This window comes from Ascidia mentula, chromosome 4, assembly GCF_947561715.1.
Source record: "Ascidia mentula chromosome 4, kaAscMent1.1, whole genome shotgun sequence".
Taxonomy (NCBI): domain Eukaryota; kingdom Metazoa; phylum Chordata; class Ascidiacea; order Phlebobranchia; family Ascidiidae; genus Ascidia; species Ascidia mentula.
The window spans coordinates 5,773,116-5,792,631 of NC_138569.1; the positions used below are offsets into that span (position 1 = coordinate 5,773,116).

A 19,516-nucleotide genomic window follows, 5' to 3' on the forward strand; every position below is an offset into this window, starting at 1 on the left:
TGCAGTCTTTGACTGTGGCACTGCATGGGTTAGCGTTTAAACTAGCTGGCACACAGATTTCGACTTTGTGGTAGCTTCCAGGCATCACGTGGAAATGTTGGCTGTTTGGTAACCGATACTTGACAACCCATATATACAGTCATAGTTTGCCACCAGCTGCACTGATATACCTTATAGGTCACTTGTCTGCAGCTCTCAATGATCATTATGGCTCTTTTGTACATATATGATATAATCGTCATTATTACAATTTTAGAAAAAATATACTTAAGATATAGAATGGTTCACACACAGTTCCAGGATATTGGGACGTTTCCTGGCAATTCGGAAACTTGTGGTAGAGATCATAACAACTGCAGTAATAACATATACAACATCAATTTCAACAACAGTTTCATCAACATATGCCCAGGTGAGTAATTCTATATGTGACACTTACAAAGATTTCTGTAACTAAAAAATATGTTTGGATATAATGTTTGGGAAACATTGTAACAGGGGTTTTGCACTTGCCGATTAAATAATAACTTTGGAGGTAGAATCACAACCACTAAAACGACAGAGACTCAAGCGTCTTAGACAAATTGCAATGTGTGCATAAACTCTTGATAATTTTAAATTATAGCTGGGTCTTCCACTTGAACGTTATACGTGGTGTTTTTTTGAAGATGGCGACACAATGAATGGAGAAAATTTAAGATCCATTCTGGAACAACTGATTAAATGTCCGAGAAGTGAAAAGGCCCACCTGTTTCTTGTGCCACAAAACAAGGCGACGGTTGTAAAAATACTCTTTGGTTCAGAAGTCCGCACATGGCGCTTCAACTGTACTGATAATAAAAATGAGGACAGGGCTTTTTACACCATTTCTGCCTGCAAAAATGATGAAATAACACTTCTTTACATTTATGGCAGCGGGTGTCGTGACATCACAAAAGTCCGCAAGGATAGTGACGTTCACATTGAGATATTCAAAAAGAAGTCAGACGCCATTACAATCAGTTACAATGGTGATGAGGTGAAGATCAAGTCCGGTTGGCAGACGCAAACGAAAGGGCGCACGTCCAGTGGCATCACATACGAGGTTACCGGGGAGCTTGCAACAAATGGCAACTTGTTCGGAAAGCATCTGACAGTTACAACAAATAACTGCATCATACACAAAGCGAATGGATTCGATGATAATTTGGATAAAATGCTGAATGTGTGTCCCGAGTTACAGCAAGTTCTCAACGTGCTTCAAGCACAAAATCCCGCAATAGGAGGATAAACCTGACAACCCGCAATAACTTGGCCTACACTCCGATGCAAGTGGCTCTGTATAATAGTATATATGTGTGTGTTCTAATATATTGCGTAATGTGAATAAAATGCTTATGTTCATTTGTACAAAATGCAAATAGCGTATTTTGTTTTATTTGATCAAGCTGCACAGGATTCAAAGGCACCTAATTACCCCAACGCAAGTCCGAAATTGTAAACAAAACGAGCCTCATACTTTTAGCACTGAACAAAACGAGACTTACTTCTATTTGTACAAATGGCCAACAACCATTTGTTGAACAAGGTCTCAACCCTTGGGCCATTACGACAATCTCCGAGGTGTAAATTTTCTAACCAGTGTTTGAGTAAAACAACAACGTTTTGAATTAGTCCAAGAGAGTCATCAACATTGTGCACGAAGCGTCAGCGAATAGCGATTACGCGCAAATATATAACAGAACATATGAACCGGAAAATTGATGCCGTTTTGCATTAACACCCACGCAATAGCCATTTTTTATAGCTACGCCTAGTTACTCATTTGCCAAACTTTAGTTCTGCACTTTGTGAGAAAACGTAGTGGTGAAACCTCTTCTGTACACATCATAAACTCAACGAATAGGACCCGAGAGTGAAATAATCGTGTCAGCATGGTATTACAACGGCTCCTCTTCTTTGTTTCTTTTTTTTATGGAAAAGCTGTTGCGCAGATAATAGTAATAACTATGAACAACTTCCTTCAATAGATTGGTTTGCTTCACTTGCAAGCCACCACTTTCATTAACACAATCACGTCACCCTCAGCTGTGTGAGAATTCGGTATTTCCGCTCCGTCGCAGCAACTTTCGTAAAGGATGGCCAAACCCAGTATTCGTCGACCGGGCAGGTGACTAAACTCAACATACGTGTGATAGGAGCCCACAAAACTTACCAGATCTCCGGCTTCAACATGCATAATTGACTGTTTCTGTTCAATGTGGGAATCCAGATGCGTAATCAGTATATCAAATAAAATCAAAATCATCTCGGTAATTTTACCGGTGTGCAGACCAGTTGCTTCTAAGTCTGAGAATATTAGGTTGTTGCGAGTTGTTGAGGACTCTGCAGTCGATACCATGGGTTTCGGAGAGATAAAATTCAAAAAACAGTCAAGATTAGAGAAGTTTTTGAAACACAGAGATTCAAGAAAAGTGTTTTCGTGTGACTTCACATGGTCGATAATAGAGAATTGACCGATAGAATCCTTCTCACAGGCTTTTGCATCGTTATTGGTTTCTGAAGGAGTTTTTATCTATCAGAATTGCTCTTCTGGCACTTAGTTTCTAAAGTGTTTATTGGAAACCAACGTTTCGTCTGCCATCCGGCGAGACTTCTTCAGGGTTATGTCAACAGTAAAGCATCACGCACATAAAACGTAGGGAAAACGCAAGAAAAGCACAAGGAAAAAGGCATAGATAACACTGGCACCGCTTGCATCGTCACGTGAACCAGGTGTGCAGCGGGGCGTAACATTTACAACAAGTTGTTGTATACAGCACCAAAATATACGCATTGCTCATTATCGTTTATGCAATTGTCGTTTTTGTGGATGTGGAGCGTCTCCAGGAATAGACGTTTTGTATGATCGTCCTCCATCTCCAGGATTTGCACGTCATCAAAGTTCTCAAACTCCATCTCAGAGTTTTTATTAGCTTTTTAGGTGGAAAAAGTATATTTCTCTGCTATTGCACACATAGCTCGAGTACAATACGCTTATTGTATAAAATACTCTTTTGTTCGGAAGTCCGCACATGGCGCTTTAACTGTACTGAGAATGAAAATGAGGACAGGGCTGTTTACACCATTTCTGCCTGCAAAAATGATGAAATAACACTTCTTTACATTTATGGCAGCGGGTGTCGTGACATCACAAAAGTCCGCAAGGATAGTGACGTTCACATTGAGATATTCAAAAAGAAGTCAGACGCCATTACAATCAGTTACAATGGTGATGAGGTGAAGATCAAGTCTGGTTGGCAGACGCAAACGAAAGGGCGCACGTCCAGTGGCATCACATACGAGGTTACCGGGGAGCTTGCAACAAATGGCAACTTGTTCGGAAAGCATCTGACAGTTACAACAAATAACTGCATCATACACAAAGCGAATGGATTCGATGATAATTTGGATAAAATGCTGAATGTGTGTCCCGAGTTACAGCAAGTTCTCAACGTGCTTCAAGCACAAAATCCCGCAATAGGAGGATAAACCTGACAACCCGCAATAACTTGGCCTACACCCCGATGCATGTGGCTCTGTATAATAGTATATATGTGTGTGTTCTAATATATTGCGTAATGTAAATAAAATGATTATGTTTCATTTGTACAAAATGCAAATAGCGTATTTTGTTCATTTTGATCAAGCTGCACAGGATTCAAAGGCACCTATAGTTACCCCAACGCAAGTCCAAAACTGTAAACAAAACGAGCCTCATACTTTTAGCACTGAACAAAACGAGACTTACTTCTATTTGTACAAATGGCCAACAACCATTTGTTGAACAAGGTCTCAACCCTTGGGCCATTACGACAATCTCCGAGGTGTAAATTTTCTAACCAGTGTTTGAGCAAAACAACAACGTTTTGAATTAGTCCAAGAGAGTCATCAACATTGTGCCCAAAGCGTTAGCGAATAGCGATTACGCGCAAATATATAACAGAACACATGAACCGGAAAATTGATGCCGTTTTGCATTAACACCCACGCAATAGCCATTTTTTATAGCTACGCCTAGTTACTCATTTGCTAAGTTTCAGTTCTGCACTTTGTGAGAAAACGTAGTGGTGAAACCTCTTCTGTACACATCATAAACTCAACGAATAGGACCCGATAGGAAACAAATCGTGTCAGCATGGTATTACAACGGCTCCTCTTCTTTGTTTCTTTTTTTTATAGAAAAGCTGTTGCGCAGATAATAGTAATAACTATGAACAACTTCCTTCAATAGATTGGTTTGCTTCACTTGCAAGCCACCACTTTCATCAACACAATCACGTCACCCTCAGCTGTGTGAGAATTCGGTATTTCCGCTCCGTCGCAGCAACTTTCGTAAAGGATGGCCAAACCCAGTATTCGTCGACCGGGCAGGTGACTAAACTCAACATACGTGTGATAGGAGCCCACAAAACTTACCAGATCTCCGGCTTCAACATGCATAATTGACTGTTTCTGTTCAATGTGGGAATCCAGATGCGTAATCAGTATATCAAATAAAATCAAAATCATCTCGGTAATTTTACCGGTGTGCAGACCAGTTGCTTCTAAGTATGAGAATATTAGGTTGTTGCGAGTTGTTGAGGACTCTGCAGTCGATACCATGGGTTTCGGAGAGATAAAATTCAAAAAACAGTCAAGATTAGAGAAGTTTTTGAAACACAGAGATTCAAGAAAAGTGTTTTCGTGTGACTTCACATGGTCGATAATAGAGAATTGACCGATAGAATCCTTCTCACAGGCTTTTGCATCGTTATTGGTTTCTGAAGGAGTTTTTATCTATCAGAATTGCTCTTCTGGCACTTAGTTTCTAAAGTGTTTATTGGAAACCAACGTTTCGTCTGCCATCCGGCGAGACTTCTTCAGGGCGTTATGTCAACAGTAAAGCATCACGCACATAAAACGTAGGGAAAACGCAAGAAAAACACAAGGAAAAAGGAATAGATAACACTGGCACCGCTTGCATCGTCACGTGAACCAGGTGTGTAGCGGGGCGTAACATTTACAACAAGTTGTTGTATACAGCACCAAAACATACGCATTGCTCAACATTGTGCCCGAAGCGTTATAGCGAATAGCGATTACGCGCAAATATATAACAGAACATACACACTTTGTCATGACAATACTACACAAAACATATCAGCAATCTAACCCTGAGATTATATACAGGCAAAATACATTATTTAGTTTGATGGTGTTGCAGAATAGATGTGACTAAATGGGTTCTTAATACAACGTCGATTTTCGCTGAATTTATAAACAACATAATCGATATACAGTAGGCTTATGTATCGGGATGGAAAAATCTAAAATAAATAACTTCTAATCTTGCATTCTTTTTGTTGTTTTCGATGGTTTAGCTTTGGCTTTGCGACGACGTTTGACTGCTTTGATCAGGTTGGCTGCTTTTGTTGTATCCAACACTTTTGGGTTGCTTGCCACAACCTTTATCAGTGCAATGACGTCACCTTCAGCTGTGTGCGAGTGAGGTATCTCCTCTCCGTCGAAGCAGTCGGCGTAAAACGCTGCCAGACTGAGGCTGGTTCGCCATACGCGCATGCACTTGAACCTAATGAATGTGTCGTAAGATTTCACGCGCTGAAGCGAGCGCTTCATTGCGGTTTGGAAAAAGTTCCATGTGTGAGACCAAAACTTCAAAATCAAACCTGTTTCCAGAATTGGCAACAAGACACACTGGGCCCGATTACCTTTCGATGAACTTCCATACAGCCGCCGCCATATCGCTGTTGAAAGGCATGTATTCACTCTGTGTTAACATCGAACCTGTCAACTGGGACAACTCGCCTGCATCCTCGTTTATTTCTATTAAAGGGTCTACAGCTAGTCTCATCATGTCACATTCATCTGTAATTGTATCAATTTCGCCTGACAATAGCTTTTCCTCAGAAACCTTCACCATGCATATCTCGATATTCTATCGTGTGTCCAAACCTGTGGCCTCCAAGTCTAAAAATATTAGCGTAGTATTGTTGGCAAGATCACTGTTATTTCTTTGTGTTGGTGATCTGGGATCGGGTAATGATTGTGAGGATAAAGATTTTTCCTCTGTCCGGGGTGAATTTGTAGTTGGGTCAACCAAGTTATCTGTGAACCAAAGATGTTCCGGCCGTTGCAAAGGTTTTAAGTTAACTCTCAGGGTTTCAACAAGCACACATACCGGTTGGGTTTGCAAATTTATGAATAGTGCTACCTGTTGAAAAACGCTCTGTTCCATATCGCCCGACTGAGAAGTCATTCGTATTTTGTCAATGATTCTTTCAGGTTTTTGTACTTCGACATGAACAGTCTCCAAGTTTATTTCTTTACAAATATGGACTTTGCTTCCAAAAAACACCATTGTCGCAGCTCTTTTAGGCATACGACATACTTTTCTTTCAGTGCTTGAACTGGAGCTGGCGGGCATGGCTGTTGGTTACCTGAGCTATGAAATCAAGCCTTATGACGATTCGCAAATCAACATATTTTACGGCCCTAAAAACCGTAACGAGGCGATGGTTTGCGTCATAGGGATTTCGGTACCAGTTTCTCCGAAAAACAAATAGGGCAATAAAGTGTGTTGTTGCCATAAATCCATAACTAGACAACCGACTTGGGCGCACAGTCTTTAGGGGAGCAAAATTTTGTAAAATAGCTCGGCCTGTGGGTAACTTTGCCAATTGAAGCGACAAAAACTTGCTATCTCTACATGTTAATTTCATAAACAGTGATTGTGGTGGCAGAAAATTGGTTCAATGGGGCTAAAATCTGGTCCAGGGCGATTTGATACGAAGGAAACATGTAAATTAGGCTTACTGAATGACTGCAAATAGTGAGATCAATAGGAGTTAGCCAAAACAACATATGCTGTTGCATCTAAGAAAACAAATTGTATTAAACTAAAATAAAATTTTGTTCCCGGAGTTTAAACATATAAACTAGTTCTGACTTTTCGGTTTAATTGTGCGCACCAAACAAATTTGGTCAAAGGATCTCGCTTCCAGCGGTTGGAAATCAATTTGTTACATGGTTAGCCCAGGGTCGTGAGTTCAAACCTCACGGGCAGCTTGATTTTTCAGATCTCGCTTCCACTTGTCGGGAAAAGTGGCTGATCCAGCTTGGCTGCAATGCCTTGGCTGCGAAGCCTGTGAACCTTACATTACTAACACTTAGAATTTTACAGGTTTATTAATAAATTTCAGCATCAAATAAAAATATTGTGTTTGTAGGCTACCTTTAGGCTATATTCTAAAATATCATGTATACTTCGTACAAATTATGGTCGTTTATACGGAGCGATGTATTATGTTATAGTTCGTGAAACAGATCCCAAAATGGAAGGTTCTCCCGTGGAAAATGTGGACTTCGATGAACCTGCCGTTAAATGTGCCTATTTAAAAATAATTAAAGTGGCTAAATTCGCCAAAAAAACAAACAATGGTTTAAAGAACAAGCAAAAAGAGTTTCACAGATGTTTAAAAGAATGGGTGAGACACCACTTGTCACGTAACTGTTTAAATAAAGTAGCCAAGTACTATTGATAATCTTTGTTGAAAGTTTGTAAATTGGATGCAAATTATATATTTTAAATAATGATTTCGCCTCCAAATATTACAGATTCCGTTATTGCATTTTAGGTGATTGAAGAAAGAAAGCGCCCAAAGACAAACCTAAGACAAACATTAATGCTCCACTTTCTCCCAAACAAAGCTCCAAAAAAGGTAAAGTCCATCTTCTATTGGTACCAAGAGACAATTCTATTGCGGTGGATGTAATGTTTGGTACCAATAAAAAACGCACTTGGCATTTCAAAGCAAAGGAAAATGATGAAATAAAGTTGTTTTATAAAGTCACAGCCGAGGAAGGAGATGAAATTCTTCTTCTTCACATTTCTGGTAACGGGTGCCGCCACATAACAAAAGTGCGCAAAGAATCCGATGACCACATAGGTATCTTCAAAAAAGAGTCAAATAATATTGTGATTACTTACAACAAGAAGACGGAAATCACAGTCAATTACCAGACGAATAAAACAGGAACCTCCCATCATGGAATCAAGTACACCATGACCGGAGAGATGGAAACAAAGGGAAAACTTTTTGGCAAACACTTTGACGTATCGAAGAGCAACTTTTGTGTTTATAAAGCGCCCACATTTGACGAGGGGCGCAACGAAATGCTGAATGTCTGTCCAGAGCTTCAGTTGGTATTGGATATACTCGACGGGAAAATCTAGCTTGTCCAAAAAATTGCCACATTGATCAAATGATTGTTGAACTTAATTTTTGACATTTCTTATCTTATGAAAACATTTAGTAATCCTAAAGGGGTTGCTGTAAAAATAAAAACAGTTGTTTAGGTCACTTAAGTCTAAAGTGTTTAATAAATGCATTTTGATGGCTAAATTGCGAAACCGGATGCCATGTTTGACAAAAAAATAGACCATCTTCCTTTGAGCTTTTGCCTGTTGCGTATAAACGTATAGAGTATCTGTATGTATATTGCAAAACCACTTTTTTAACATCGACTGCAAGCATTTAGGTGTTGTAAATATTATTTTTCGGTGGAGACCTACTTTTGAAATGTTGTACATGTCCTATTAATAACTGTACATTATTCCTTGTCAAATCAGCACCTGCTACGACCTGGACATATATTCGCCATGTGTATTTCATACGGATATATTTAATATCACATTAACCAAATAAATGCTCACGTGTTACCGTAAATAAAAGTAGTAATAAGTAAAGCCGTTGGTGTTGCTTACAGTCTTATATTATATCCAACATTCCACGTTATCCATATGTATAATAGTTCTTAGGGGGGTTAAATGAACTAGTTGGAGGTTTGACAACAAAACAACGATACAAATTTTGCAGTCGTGGAAGGTATATGTAACCGGTTCAACTTTCGGCATATTTCTCAGTGCATTGAACACCCGCAGGTATGTTGAGAACAGCGACTATTACGTACTTGCGCAATCGGTTTAAACTGTATTTGTTTTGTTATTCCAGTATGTTGCAATCGGTTTGTTTCCAAAGAAACCCTGACGCCACTTTTTTGTGGTCTATTTGTTTTTATGGACCATGAGACCATCACGACAGAAAGGATTTAAACGACCGTGCTCACCCGAATGCAGAAGTTTCATCACAAGCATTTCAAAGTTAATCACATGTAATGTGTAGGCCCAATGCAGTAGCAGTGGTTGCATGGTACCCAAAGACAAATCAATTATAGTTATCAATAGTAAATGCAGGGTGGTTGTAGTTTCCGTTCGTGCCGTTAGGTTCTCGCTGTAACAGAGTTAAAACCACAGGCTGATAAAACCTTCCTCCCACACGCACTTAGCCTTGGCAGCCTTTGCGGTTGCCAGTTTTGCAGAGAACCTTTTCAAAGAACATAGAGTGGCAGGGAAAACTCCACATTTAACCTAATGTTTTTTTCTAATTAAGTTTTCAAATACGTTGTGGCCACTGACAAACACAACAACTTGAATTTCAGGAATACGTCGGTTGTGAATTTATTTTTCATAAAAAGCACGCATGTTAAATTACACAAACCTCACGTAGGATACAAAGTTGAACGTCAAAGTTTATGTCAGTGTATTGACTTAATTCATCTCCGGCTGTGTACGAGTTGGATATTTCCTGTTACCAGGGGCTGTCAAGGGGAGTATGACACGAATCTCGCCATGAACAAATAGACGCGTGCGATAAGTCTGCAAAGTGTAACTCCAATGTGTAAGACCTAAACTGCTACCAGTCAAGCATCTTTCTAAAAACAACTAGAAAACACGTGTGTCGTTACTATTTGTTGCCGCAGTGAATCCATAAAAACAAACCTAGACAATGTTAAGCGTAAAGAATTCCGCGTTATCGGCATTGACTGAGAGGTATATTGCATAGTAAAACGTTAAGAATTCTTGACGCCAGGCGTTATATGGCTTATACAAGCTTGTTCAATTTTTTACAAATTGGTGCACATTTTGCCAATGGATGTGTAGGGAGGTGAAACAGTTTCTGCCCCTTTCGTAAATAAAAGTCAATGTTTCACCGTAGACGCAAAATTCGTAAAAGTTGTCAAAATGTCCCAAGAGTTATAGTATTAGAGCCCAAAAGTTTTCGCATTTTGGGCCTCACGAAATAACTTAACAGATCGTTAAAAAATACGTTTGTTGTTATAATTTAGCAGTTTGCCAGATTAGCTGTTTTACATTCTGACTTCAAAAAATTGTGTTTGGCGGTTTCGTTAAAATTTGTTTACTGTATATTGGAAAACGTGCATTTCTTGTTTGATATACTGTGCTGTCATTGTGATATAGGCCGGTGCCCTGAAATTGGGTTCGTTTTCGTACTTGTGTTTCTCAATCACCATTAAATTTAAATTTCTTTTTTGTGTTTGCTTGAACTCAAGTGAGAATAATGATTTCTGTGACGTCACAAAGAAGCGCGGTCAAATCAAATCTGGGTTTGAAAAGAGAGAATGGCAGGAAGGCAAGCGTTTTTATTTGGCTCTAAAAAGAGCAGTCAATCTAAACGTTGTGTGCATAAATTTGCTGTATTTTCTCGTTCAAAAGTTTCTTAATGTACTGCGTAACCGTGTCTAAAACATAAAGAGTCTTAAATTGGTACAGGTTGCAAAAAAGATAAGACTGTGTGAGAACAAAAAGTATAGCCTAAATATATTTGTTTGTTATAACCAGACTGTTTTATTGCAGAAATTGGTTGACACATCACTTGGTACGACAATCACTTTTAGGTAAAGATAATGGCAAGAACAAAGCAAACAGCCAGAAAATCAACTGGTGGAAAGGCACCCAGGAAGCAGCTTGCCACAAAAGCAGCAAGAAAAAGTGCTCCATCAACAGGGGGTGTAAAGAAACCACATCGTTACCGTCCTGGAACAGTTGCCCTCCGTGAAATCCGAAGATACCAAAAGTCAACTGAGTTGTTGATCAGAAAGCTTCCATTTCAACGTTTGGTCAGAGAAATTGCCCAAGATTTTAAGACAGATCTGAGGTTTCAAAGTGCTGCCATAGGAGCTCTACAAGAAGCCAGTGAGGCATACTTGGTTGGTTTGTTTGAAGACACCAACTTGTGTGCTATTCATGCTAAAAGAGTGACCATCATGCCAAAGGACATCCAACTGGCAAGAAGAATTCGTGGAGAAAGAGCTTAAATCTTAGACCACTGCCTTGGTTAAAAAAGGCTCCACATGTAGTGACTGCTAATACCTGAATAACATTTTTGAGGCACTGTTTGTGTGTACAAACTTTAATTTTCACATTCCTCTTGAGTTGCTTACCTCAGTTAAAACAGTTTTTACATTTTAGCCTATTTGTCTTTCCCATTGCATTCCGCTTCACTCTTAACACTTTTTTCACAATACATATTAAAACAAACACATTATATGGTTTATCTGTTAATCTTCATTACATGTCTTGATCTTTGTAGTATTATGAAGTACATAGGCATGTTTTATTTGGTCATGTATTTATAAAATAAAAAAATCTTCGATTTTAGGTTTTAGATGGTAAACTAGTTTACAATGCCGATTAAAACTGTCGCTGACAAAGCTTTTTGCAAGCTGTCGTTGGTGAATCAATTTGATGAAGTGATTCGAGCATACAACACATTGGTTGAGGGAAGCTGTGAAAAAGGTAATATAAACATATATATACTGCTGTCTTTCATTTGTTAACAATTTGCATGTTAAATTGGACTAATACTCAACACAATGATTTTCTGTTCCAGAATTCCTTCAGTTTGCTCAGCACTTTGAACAGTGCCGACAAAAATGGAATGTTGCAGAACAAAGATGTTTAGACCTGCAGGAAAGACTTACTAAAGTAAACTGACTCATACATTTTTGGTTCTTGGCCTAATTGTTGGTTAAATGTTTTTCTTCTGCAGAGTGAGGCAGAGAAAAATGCCCTTTTTATCAAGTTGAAGCATGCAAGGAGACAAATAGAAGTAGAGATGCAGGGACGTCAAAAGGCAGAACTTGACCGCGATGACCTTGTAGGCAATTTAATTTAGGTGTTATTTTTTTGCTTCACTGTCACTGTTTTTAGGACAACCAAATTATGTTAGTGCGTGAGCTTTTGCTTTCCGACTCATCTTCAACAGGGACACTTAGTGAGGAGCAACAGAGAAAGCTGGATTTTCTTAATGCAAGGCATGTGAAATATTTTTTTTTACGTGTTTTGTGACTCTTTTTACTAGATATTTAATCCTTGAGTATATTTTAAGAAAATACAATCTGTTTCAAAATAATTTGAATCGGTTTTAACAGTCTTACAATCGTGGACATGAAAGCAGAGCTTATAAGTTAATTGCAGAGTGTTTATGCCATATATTTTAACAGTTTTCAGTTATCAAATTCACCTTTGCTTTTTCAAAGATTGTTTGTCCTTCTATGGCTTACGCATGACTGTATTACCTTTAAGTGCAAGGTGGATTTTCAGTTGTAAACCATGCAGCTGGGTTTTGATACTTGACTGTTTTGCATTAACTGTTGTTTACAATATGTCGTTTTTGCTTCTGCAGTCGTTTTCAGTCACCAAGAAGTGGCATGAAGGGAGCTTATAGAAAGTTGGACCCGATTGATGAGACAGGGTCTATGTTATCAGATTACTCTGACATTTCATTTGACGTCACAGAAGATGATCTTGACGGATCGTTGAGAAATGGCAAGAAGTGGAAGCGGGGACGAATGGCAGCAAGGGTGTGTGACTTGCCAATGTGACTTCTGTGCCTAAATGTACATAAAAATTGTACGTATACATTTTCAGAGAGCATTTGGAAATGATGATGAAACCATGCCGAAGCGTTTTAGAAGTGATGCGGTAAGTGTGGTAATACTCATTGTGCTTCCCAACATTCTGTTTCAGATAAACTATGCTATCCTTTGCATGCTTGTGTTGTGATCCTTTAATTTTTTTTGTTCTATGTAAAGACAAGCATAAACTTCACCATAATACTGCTAATACTAAAGTTTCGCTGATGCTTTAATGATATATATGTATCTAATAATTAGAGTGATAGCGAGTGCTTGTTTGTGTAATGTGGCATGATTTATCTGAATTCAACCATCCTTTAACATGCTCTTATTCATTGTTTGTCAACTTTACATTAACGCATGTTGCCCTTTAGCCTGCGCCAAGAAGTGCTGCTGCGCACAGTGACAGCTATCACAATGCTCTTGACAATGACAGCTTTGTATTGGTACGTAGCACTTCAAAACTGCAATACATACATCTTACTGCAGCATGTCCTCTATTTGTGCACTTGCCATCCGAGAACCTTGAAAATTATTGGTGACCAACCGAAATTATCGTTTTTTTTCAGGGGGCGAATGAATCTATTCGTTGCACTGTGGACGGCCCGGCTACGATGTGCATTGAGAAGTTGGAGAAGAGTTTTAGTAGACCGAACCCCCATCAAGGTAGACGCAGACCATCGAGAGAACACCGCAGAAAAAGTGCAAGTAATACTCACCGGTAGTTACGTCGTATTCAGTGTAAGTGCACATTCAACCTTTTATGCAGCCACGTCGGAGTCTGAAACACAAAGCAGTGAAGTAGAGACGTTTTGGCCGAGCGCTCCAACCAAGCCAAAGGTACTTTTATTGTTCCTGTTACCGTTCTTTTAATTGACGATTTGTTATGTTTTTGTTTGTCATGTGCAGGTGTTTGCAAAGAAGCACAATCTTCAGACGAAGCCGTGTGTGATTACAAAGGAAACTTGCAAACCGGTATACGTGTGGAATTTTACTTTTTCAAAATAAAATTTTAATGTCTCGTTACGCTCCATACATCAGTTCAAATAAATTATTCAACTTAACAAACAGAAAGTTTTCAAACTAACTAGCAATGATGAAATTCACTAGCGACCATATGTTCTTACGTCTTGTCGTCTCTTGTAGTGCGGCAAGCGAATACAGTTCGGCAAGAAAGCAGTGAAGTGTTTGGAGTGCCGTTTGGTCGCCCACCCAGAGTGTGAAGATGGGATCAGGTCTCTGGCTTGCGATCCGACCCCCGGTTCGCCTTCTTCAACAAGCAGCGAAAAGGCAAGTACCAACGCCTTCATTTGCATGGTTTGCGGTTGCACATATCTAAACATTATACACTGTTTATTATATGTACACTACAGTGTTTAAAATATACAATTACGTTGAAGGCCCCGTTTCGCTTTTTTTCTTTTGGAATTGTTACAAATGACAAGAGTGTACCTACTTTGATCCGCGGCCATCGTTGCACATAAGAAGGAACCGTGTTTATAGTGAGATGTATATACACGCACTTTTGGCAGCGAACCTGTTTCTACTGTTGCGCTTGTCAAGCGTGTTATTCCCATTAAAATCGTTAGAGTTTGTCCTCCCTAGTGGACTCGAATTTGACAAACGTCAATGTTTTTTTAAACGGCAGTATTCGCTGTTAGATTTGTCTAGTCGACACTATCATATTTGTTATATATACACGCAGAACTCATTGGAAGATTACCTGGCATCCGACGAGGCTCCCAAAATTCCACCAATCATCTACCACACAGTGCAGGAGATAGAGAGACGCGGTTTGGATGAAGTCGGGTTGTATCGAGTGCCCGGAATGCTACGGATTGTTAAAGAACTTCGTGAGAAATTCAAAGGAAAATCCATACCCAAGCTGATGGAGGTAAACACCTGGTTTTGTCCCACTCTTTGATTTTAGGCATAGAGGTTCCATGATTTCTTCTTACCGTGTTGAGTTTTTGGAGCTTCTTTGGAAATTTAGTGAATTATTTGTTTTGTTCAAGGTTACTGATATCCACGCCTTGTGTTCGTTGGTGAAAGATTTTCTGCGAGTTACACTGAAGGAACCGATTGTCACGTTCGCATTACGACCCAAGTTTATTGAAGCAGCTATCCAGGTAATTTAAACAATTTATATTAAGAGTTATAAGTTCTGTATCATAAACCTATGTATTTAGAATTTAGTTACATCGACCTACATGAGGATTTTTTATGTGAAAATTTTGCCTTAATAAAAAGAATCAAGTAACTTTTGCAAAATTTGCACAACAAATGTTTTTGTCCAGTTGTTTACACCCGAAAACAATGCGTAAATCGTTTTTTTCACTCACGTGGAATTGGCGGACAATTTTTTGTTTTTGCTAAACCCCTGCATTTTTATAACATTCACGATTTGAACGCAGGAGCACGACTCGGCCATGTATCAGGTCTTGAACGAACTTCCAGCTTCAAATCGCGACACGATCATGTTCTTGATGCTCCACTTTCAACGTATCGCCGAAACCAAAGAGACCCGGATGTCGATTGAGGCGGTGGCAAAAGCTGTCGGGCCGTCTTTGATCGGCTACAGCTCACCCGAACCTGCAATGAAAGATCTACAGGTAAAATTGTGTGCATATTTGTGAGTAACGAGTGTAATTGTGCTGTACTCGAGGTTACACAAAGTATCGTTACAGAATGTCGTTGGTTATTTTTTTGTTTATGGCTAACAACAGGCGACATGTTTATGTTTATTCTTCTGACAATCGCAAGTTTTCGATCAAAACTGAAAAAATGTATTTGATGGTTGTAATTATTGCTGCCTTCAAATTTATATGATATCATAGTTAATCACAAGATTTCGTTTTATGTGTAGTACGCCGCCATTGACCAGGAGAAGGTAATGACCAAACTTCTGATGTTGCCTGCCGATTATTACGCGAAATGTTTGGAAAAAGCAATGCTGGGTTCAGTGGAGACGCCGCAAAGTCACAGACGCGTCCCAAACACACCGGAAACATACAAAGGTGAAAACCCACCACATGTTTTACATTCTATTATCTTATATGCATTTGCCTTCCTCAAACTTGTGGTTAAGTTGGAATGTCGTGTAGATCTGGGGATGTTTTCGCGAGTTTTTATGGCTCAATAACGCACTCGCGTAAAAAAGTTAAGAGCCCTCTCCTACTTTCGAGGCTGTTACCAGTTTTGCAGCTTTTTTACCATGGAGCACCTCCTTATTAACCGTTTTAATGCACAGATAAAGATGACCAGTCCAATGTTCCGAATATGAAAGGTAGACCGATAAGGGTTTTGCAAAATGTCATGTTGTCACGTCCGTTGCATTGCATGGATCTATACTCATTGCTCAGTGCCAATGTTATTGCATGAAACAGTTATTAACATCATAGGACTTTTTTCTCTAGTGGTAAAGGAAGAATGTGGCAAAATCCTCCACATTATAGTAAATTGTATCTTAATATTGCATTCCTTTTTGTGAAAACACAGTTATAGTCGCATGAACCGTACAGTAAATATTGCCATTAACCACTAACAACTGCTCGAACCTCGTGTTTGTCTACCAATTTGACGGTGAACGCCCGTACTGCTATAGCGTTTCATGGTAGTTCTATATACAGTTTTACCTGATCTGTTTTCAGCTCCAGAAAGTTTGCTCGGTCCGCTCGGCTCCCCAAGGAAAACTCCATCAAGCAGTTCTTTGGCAGAGAGAGCCAAGAAGTATTTGGGTGGAACTCCGTAAGTACAGATATATGTTTCTCAACAATTTTTTTGTTTCCCCTTCCATAAACCTGGAATACAAACCACCTATAATGTATGCAATATAACATTTTTTTACATTTTACACCATATTTTACTAGCATACGAGAAACGGAAAACTTCTATATAATTACTATTTAATCTTGAAGTAGAAAAAAATTTCCGGCCTTTGGCTGTTGGTTTTTGTGGAAACCCTTACAAAACTACTTGATGTTACTCTAGAAAAGCTTCGAGCACCACAAAGAGAACGCATACAAAACGTTCGCCCATGACAAAGTTGTTCGGTCCGGTAGTCTGACCCCTCTCACTAATATGCATGTTTATTGTCCTGCCCTACCTCTCATAACACGCATGACGAAAACTAACCCTTTGGTGTTTTCCCATTTCTGATACAGTTTTGGACGCGGAAAACGGAAGGAAACGTCATATTTTGCTTCGCCTAGCCTTCACTGATGACTGTCGGAACCTTTGTCAACGGATTCAACATTACCCATCTGTATTGTTGTTTCTGACTTTTGCTTTTCTCACTGACAATAATGATAGAGTGCTGCCCTGTACACTCGCCTTTGACGTTTGCTGGTAATTTGAGACATTTTTGGTGGCAATTTTGCTTGCTATTTCAGTGTTCTAATTTGCGTTTCATTTGTCACGCTGCCCTTGTATAAAAAGCATGCCAAGATTTTCCCATACGGCATTTTGGCTCTGTTTGTAAGTTATTTTTGGCATTGGAATATTCTGAAGCAAACTGTTTGCCTACTGTTGCTGGTTTGTCTGCTTTCGTACATTATTTTAGCTAGCGTTATCACCTGTAAACTGACTATATATACCGTGTGGCGTTGGGCGGGAATACAATAAATACTGTTATCGTTCATACATTTCTGATTTGTTTTTGGACTATTTGGGGCAGAGAAAACATCAGGTAATAAGGATACAAACACTAAGTAGTATGGCCTAACTTGGGCCACACAGGATTTCCCGCTTATAAAAACGACTATTTCGTTGTATTTTAAAAAAAATGCTTCATGCTTCAGTGCGTCGCACGTGTGAGAAAAGCAAATATGTGTTCTTTGGTGAATTTCTAAAAAGTAGTTTGTCGTTTGGGCTGTTAGTGTTGTTTTTTCCCGTTAGTGTAACGTGGTAATTGATTATGAGCTATCATGACTGTTACTTGCGAATTATGTGGAAAACAATACAAGAGTAAACGACATCTACGGCTTCATTTTGGAAGAAATCACGTGGACAAATCAGAGGTAGTTTTAAATTGCTAAATATATTCATATATGATGTGTATTTAAGATGTGTAAATATTTTTTTAGTGGACAGACGAATGCGAGATTTGCGGAAAAGTATATGCAGATTCTGAAATTCTAAAAAGACATCAATTGACACACGATAGCCAAAACTGGGTATGAAATGGCAAATTGGCTTTTTTAAAAAAAAAAACTTTTTACTATTTCTTGATTTTTAGATACATTGTGAAGAAGATGGATGTGCGAAAAGTTTTACCACAGCATCATCATATCACAAGCATAAACAAACTATGCATAAGGGATTGAGGCCTCATCCAAAATTAAAGTATAGCTCAATATTGTTAGCCTACCCCATCTATAGGTTGTTTAATGCAATAATTTTTTTTATTTTAATAGAAAACCTTATGATTGTCCTGTGGAAGGATGTGAGGCATCATTTACGAAGCACCATTTAGTTACCCAGCATTCATACGTCCATACTAGAATACCTCCATTCAGTTGTGCAATATGTGATAGATCATTTTTAACACAAGCCCATAGAAATAGGCATATGAAGGTAATACAATTAGACCAAGGGTGACGCTTGGCACCGAAAACCTGAAGGTTAATCCAGCGTCCCCCTGCCCATACTTTCGCATTCCCCATCTTTTTATTGCTGAAATACTTTGGGCAAAAATAAACCAATGAATGAATGAATACAATAATAAAAATGACATTTTGTCCTAAAAGGTAAAAATTAAGCAACTAGTAATGCATGTCTTTGAATTGTACTTACATTGCTAAATTTTTATTCAACATAAGAGAGTTTATTTGGTAAAAATGCCTGTATGCATTCTTTGCATTGACTTCATAAATTTATGCAAGTAAATTTGATTTTGTTAAGGTTCACAACGGCTACCAGTGCACTCAATGTGATAAAAGTCTTACTACTTGGTCAGACCTCAGAAGCCACATCGCCATCCACCATCCCAAAGAATTCAAATGTTCTGTATGTGATAAAGTGTTTCATATGGCATGTAGATTGAAGGAGCACAAGGCAGTACATAGTGAGGAACGACAAGTTTACAAATGTCGCAAGTGTGACAAAACCTTTGTGAGAAAGAGTAATCTGAAGTCTCATGTAAAGGTTTGTTCACTGTTGTATTACCTCTACGTAAATTTTGTTGTTCACTGTTTAGTTTGTATTATCTGTAGTACAATACAACTTTTTACAAAATTATTGAATGAAGCAAGGTGGTTAGGTAACCCTAAGACACTTTGTTGCAAGTTTTATTGTCAGATCCAATAATATTTTCAAGGTTGTCCATTTAAATCAACACAATTTCAAGTGCCCACACCAAACATGTGAAAGAAGTTTTGCCTACAAACACAGTTTAATGAAGCACATGAAGGTTCATCAAGATGGTTACGTTCCACCAAAAAAGGTAAAAAAAAACACAGCTGCAAGCTTATTTAGCAAATGAGTGATGTTTTTTGTTTTTACATTAGAGAACACCAAAGGGAAGAAAGAAAATAAGCCTGATATCTCGCATCACTGGAATGGATCCGAAGCAGCAATTGATTCCTGTCATTTCTTGATTTCATTTCTTTTTGTGCAATAAAAGTTCCACAATATTAAAAAAATTGTTGTTACGGGTTTATGGACTCCAGATCCAGTTTATTGGATACAGACATGTCTACAGTCCATTTGCAGACGATAA

At 38.7% G+C, this 19,516-nt stretch overlaps 4 protein-coding genes and 1 pseudogene across 6 annotated transcripts; 4 read left to right on the plus strand and 1 right to left on the minus strand.

Moving 5' to 3' along the window:
• Positions 1 to 262: 262 nt before the first annotated feature.
• Positions 263 to 1,301, plus strand: LOC145899200 (uncharacterized). The gene is made up of 2 exons (XM_082987929.1): positions 263 to 412; positions 669 to 1,301. Exons 1-2 carry the CDS (start codon positions 280 to 282, stop codon positions 1,268 to 1,270), a joined length of 735 nt encoding a protein of 244 aa, XP_082844055.1. The 5' UTR covers positions 263 to 279; the 3' UTR covers positions 1,271 to 1,301.
• A 4,042-nt stretch (positions 1,302 to 5,343) lies between these two features.
• LOC145897871 (uncharacterized) lies at positions 5,344 to 6,445 on the minus strand (annotated as a pseudogene).
• A 4,294-nt stretch (positions 6,446 to 10,739) lies between these two features.
• LOC145899823 (histone H3.3A) lies at positions 10,740 to 11,540 on the plus strand. Its single transcript, XM_082988743.1, has one exon. It carries the CDS (start codon positions 10,786 to 10,788, stop codon positions 11,194 to 11,196), a length of 411 nt encoding a protein of 136 aa, XP_082844869.1. The 5' UTR covers positions 10,740 to 10,785; the 3' UTR covers positions 11,197 to 11,540.
• LOC145899822 (rac GTPase-activating protein 1-like) lies at positions 11,539 to 17,427 on the plus strand. 3 transcript variants are annotated; one of them, XM_082988740.1, is made up of 18 exons: positions 11,539 to 11,677; positions 11,772 to 11,866; positions 11,931 to 12,038; positions 12,092 to 12,195; positions 12,567 to 12,744; positions 12,812 to 12,865; positions 13,173 to 13,244; positions 13,368 to 13,506; positions 13,568 to 13,638; positions 13,708 to 13,773; positions 13,945 to 14,088; positions 14,504 to 14,692; positions 14,814 to 14,927; positions 15,213 to 15,410; positions 15,665 to 15,815; positions 16,049 to 16,084; positions 16,449 to 16,545; positions 16,789 to 17,427. In XM_082988740.1, the coding sequence occupies exons 1-18, from the start codon at positions 11,566 to 11,568 to the stop codon at positions 16,862 to 16,864; spliced, it is 2,004 nt and encodes a 667-aa protein (XP_082844866.1). In that variant the 5' UTR covers positions 11,539 to 11,565; the 3' UTR covers positions 16,865 to 17,427. The 3 variants fall into 3 exon arrangements, with proteins under 3 accessions (XP_082844866.1, XP_082844868.1, XP_082844867.1); XM_082988742.1 differs by having other exon boundaries at positions 16,962 to 17,427; XM_082988741.1 differs by lacking the exons at positions 13,173 to 13,244; positions 16,049 to 16,084 and having other exon boundaries at positions 16,962 to 17,427.
• A 205-nt stretch (positions 17,428 to 17,632) lies between these two features.
• Positions 17,633 to 19,427, plus strand: LOC145897066 (uncharacterized). Its single transcript, XM_082985232.1, has 7 exons — positions 17,633 to 17,816; positions 17,883 to 17,972; positions 18,035 to 18,141; positions 18,213 to 18,372; positions 18,700 to 18,942; positions 19,115 to 19,240; positions 19,305 to 19,427. The coding sequence occupies exons 1-7, from the start codon at positions 17,724 to 17,726 to the stop codon at positions 19,392 to 19,394; spliced, it is 909 nt and encodes a 302-aa protein (XP_082841358.1). The 5' UTR covers positions 17,633 to 17,723; the 3' UTR covers positions 19,395 to 19,427.
• The last annotated feature ends 89 nt before the right edge of the window (positions 19,428 to 19,516 follow it).

What these genes read in the sequence shown, in the direction of transcription:
- LOC145899200 (XM_082987929.1), top strand. Translation starts at nt 280, where the DNA reads ATGGTTCACACACAGTTCCAGGATATTGGGACGTTTCCTGGCAATTCG. An exon ending in TTTCATCAACATATGCCCAG is followed by an intron (nt 413 to 668) that starts GTGAGTAATTCT and finishes GTTTTTTTGAAG; the next exon opens with ATGGCGACACAATGAATGGA.
- LOC145899823 (XM_082988743.1), top strand. Translation starts at nt 10,786, where the DNA reads ATGGCAAGAACAAAGCAAACAGCCAGAAAATCAACTGGTGGAAAGGCA.
- LOC145899822 (XM_082988740.1), top strand. Translation starts at nt 11,566, where the DNA reads ATGCCGATTAAAACTGTCGCTGACAAAGCTTTTTGCAAGCTGTCGTTG. An exon ending in GGGGACGAATGGCAGCAAGG is followed by an intron (nt 12,745 to 12,811) that starts GTGTGTGACTTG and finishes ATACATTTTCAG; the next exon opens with AGAGCATTTGGAAATGATGA. An exon ending in AAGTATTTGGGTGGAACTCC is followed by an intron (nt 16,546 to 16,788) that starts GTAAGTACAGAT and finishes ATGTTACTCTAG; the next exon opens with AAAAGCTTCGAGCACCACAA.
- LOC145897066 (XM_082985232.1), top strand. Translation starts at nt 17,724, where the DNA reads ATGACTGTTACTTGCGAATTATGTGGAAAACAATACAAGAGTAAACGA. An exon ending in CACACGATAGCCAAAACTGG is followed by an intron (nt 17,973 to 18,034) that starts GTATGAAATGGC and finishes CTTGATTTTTAG; the next exon opens with ATACATTGTGAAGAAGATGG. An exon ending in ATCTGAAGTCTCATGTAAAG is followed by an intron (nt 18,943 to 19,114) that starts GTTTGTTCACTG and finishes AATATTTTCAAG; the next exon opens with GTTGTCCATTTAAATCAACA.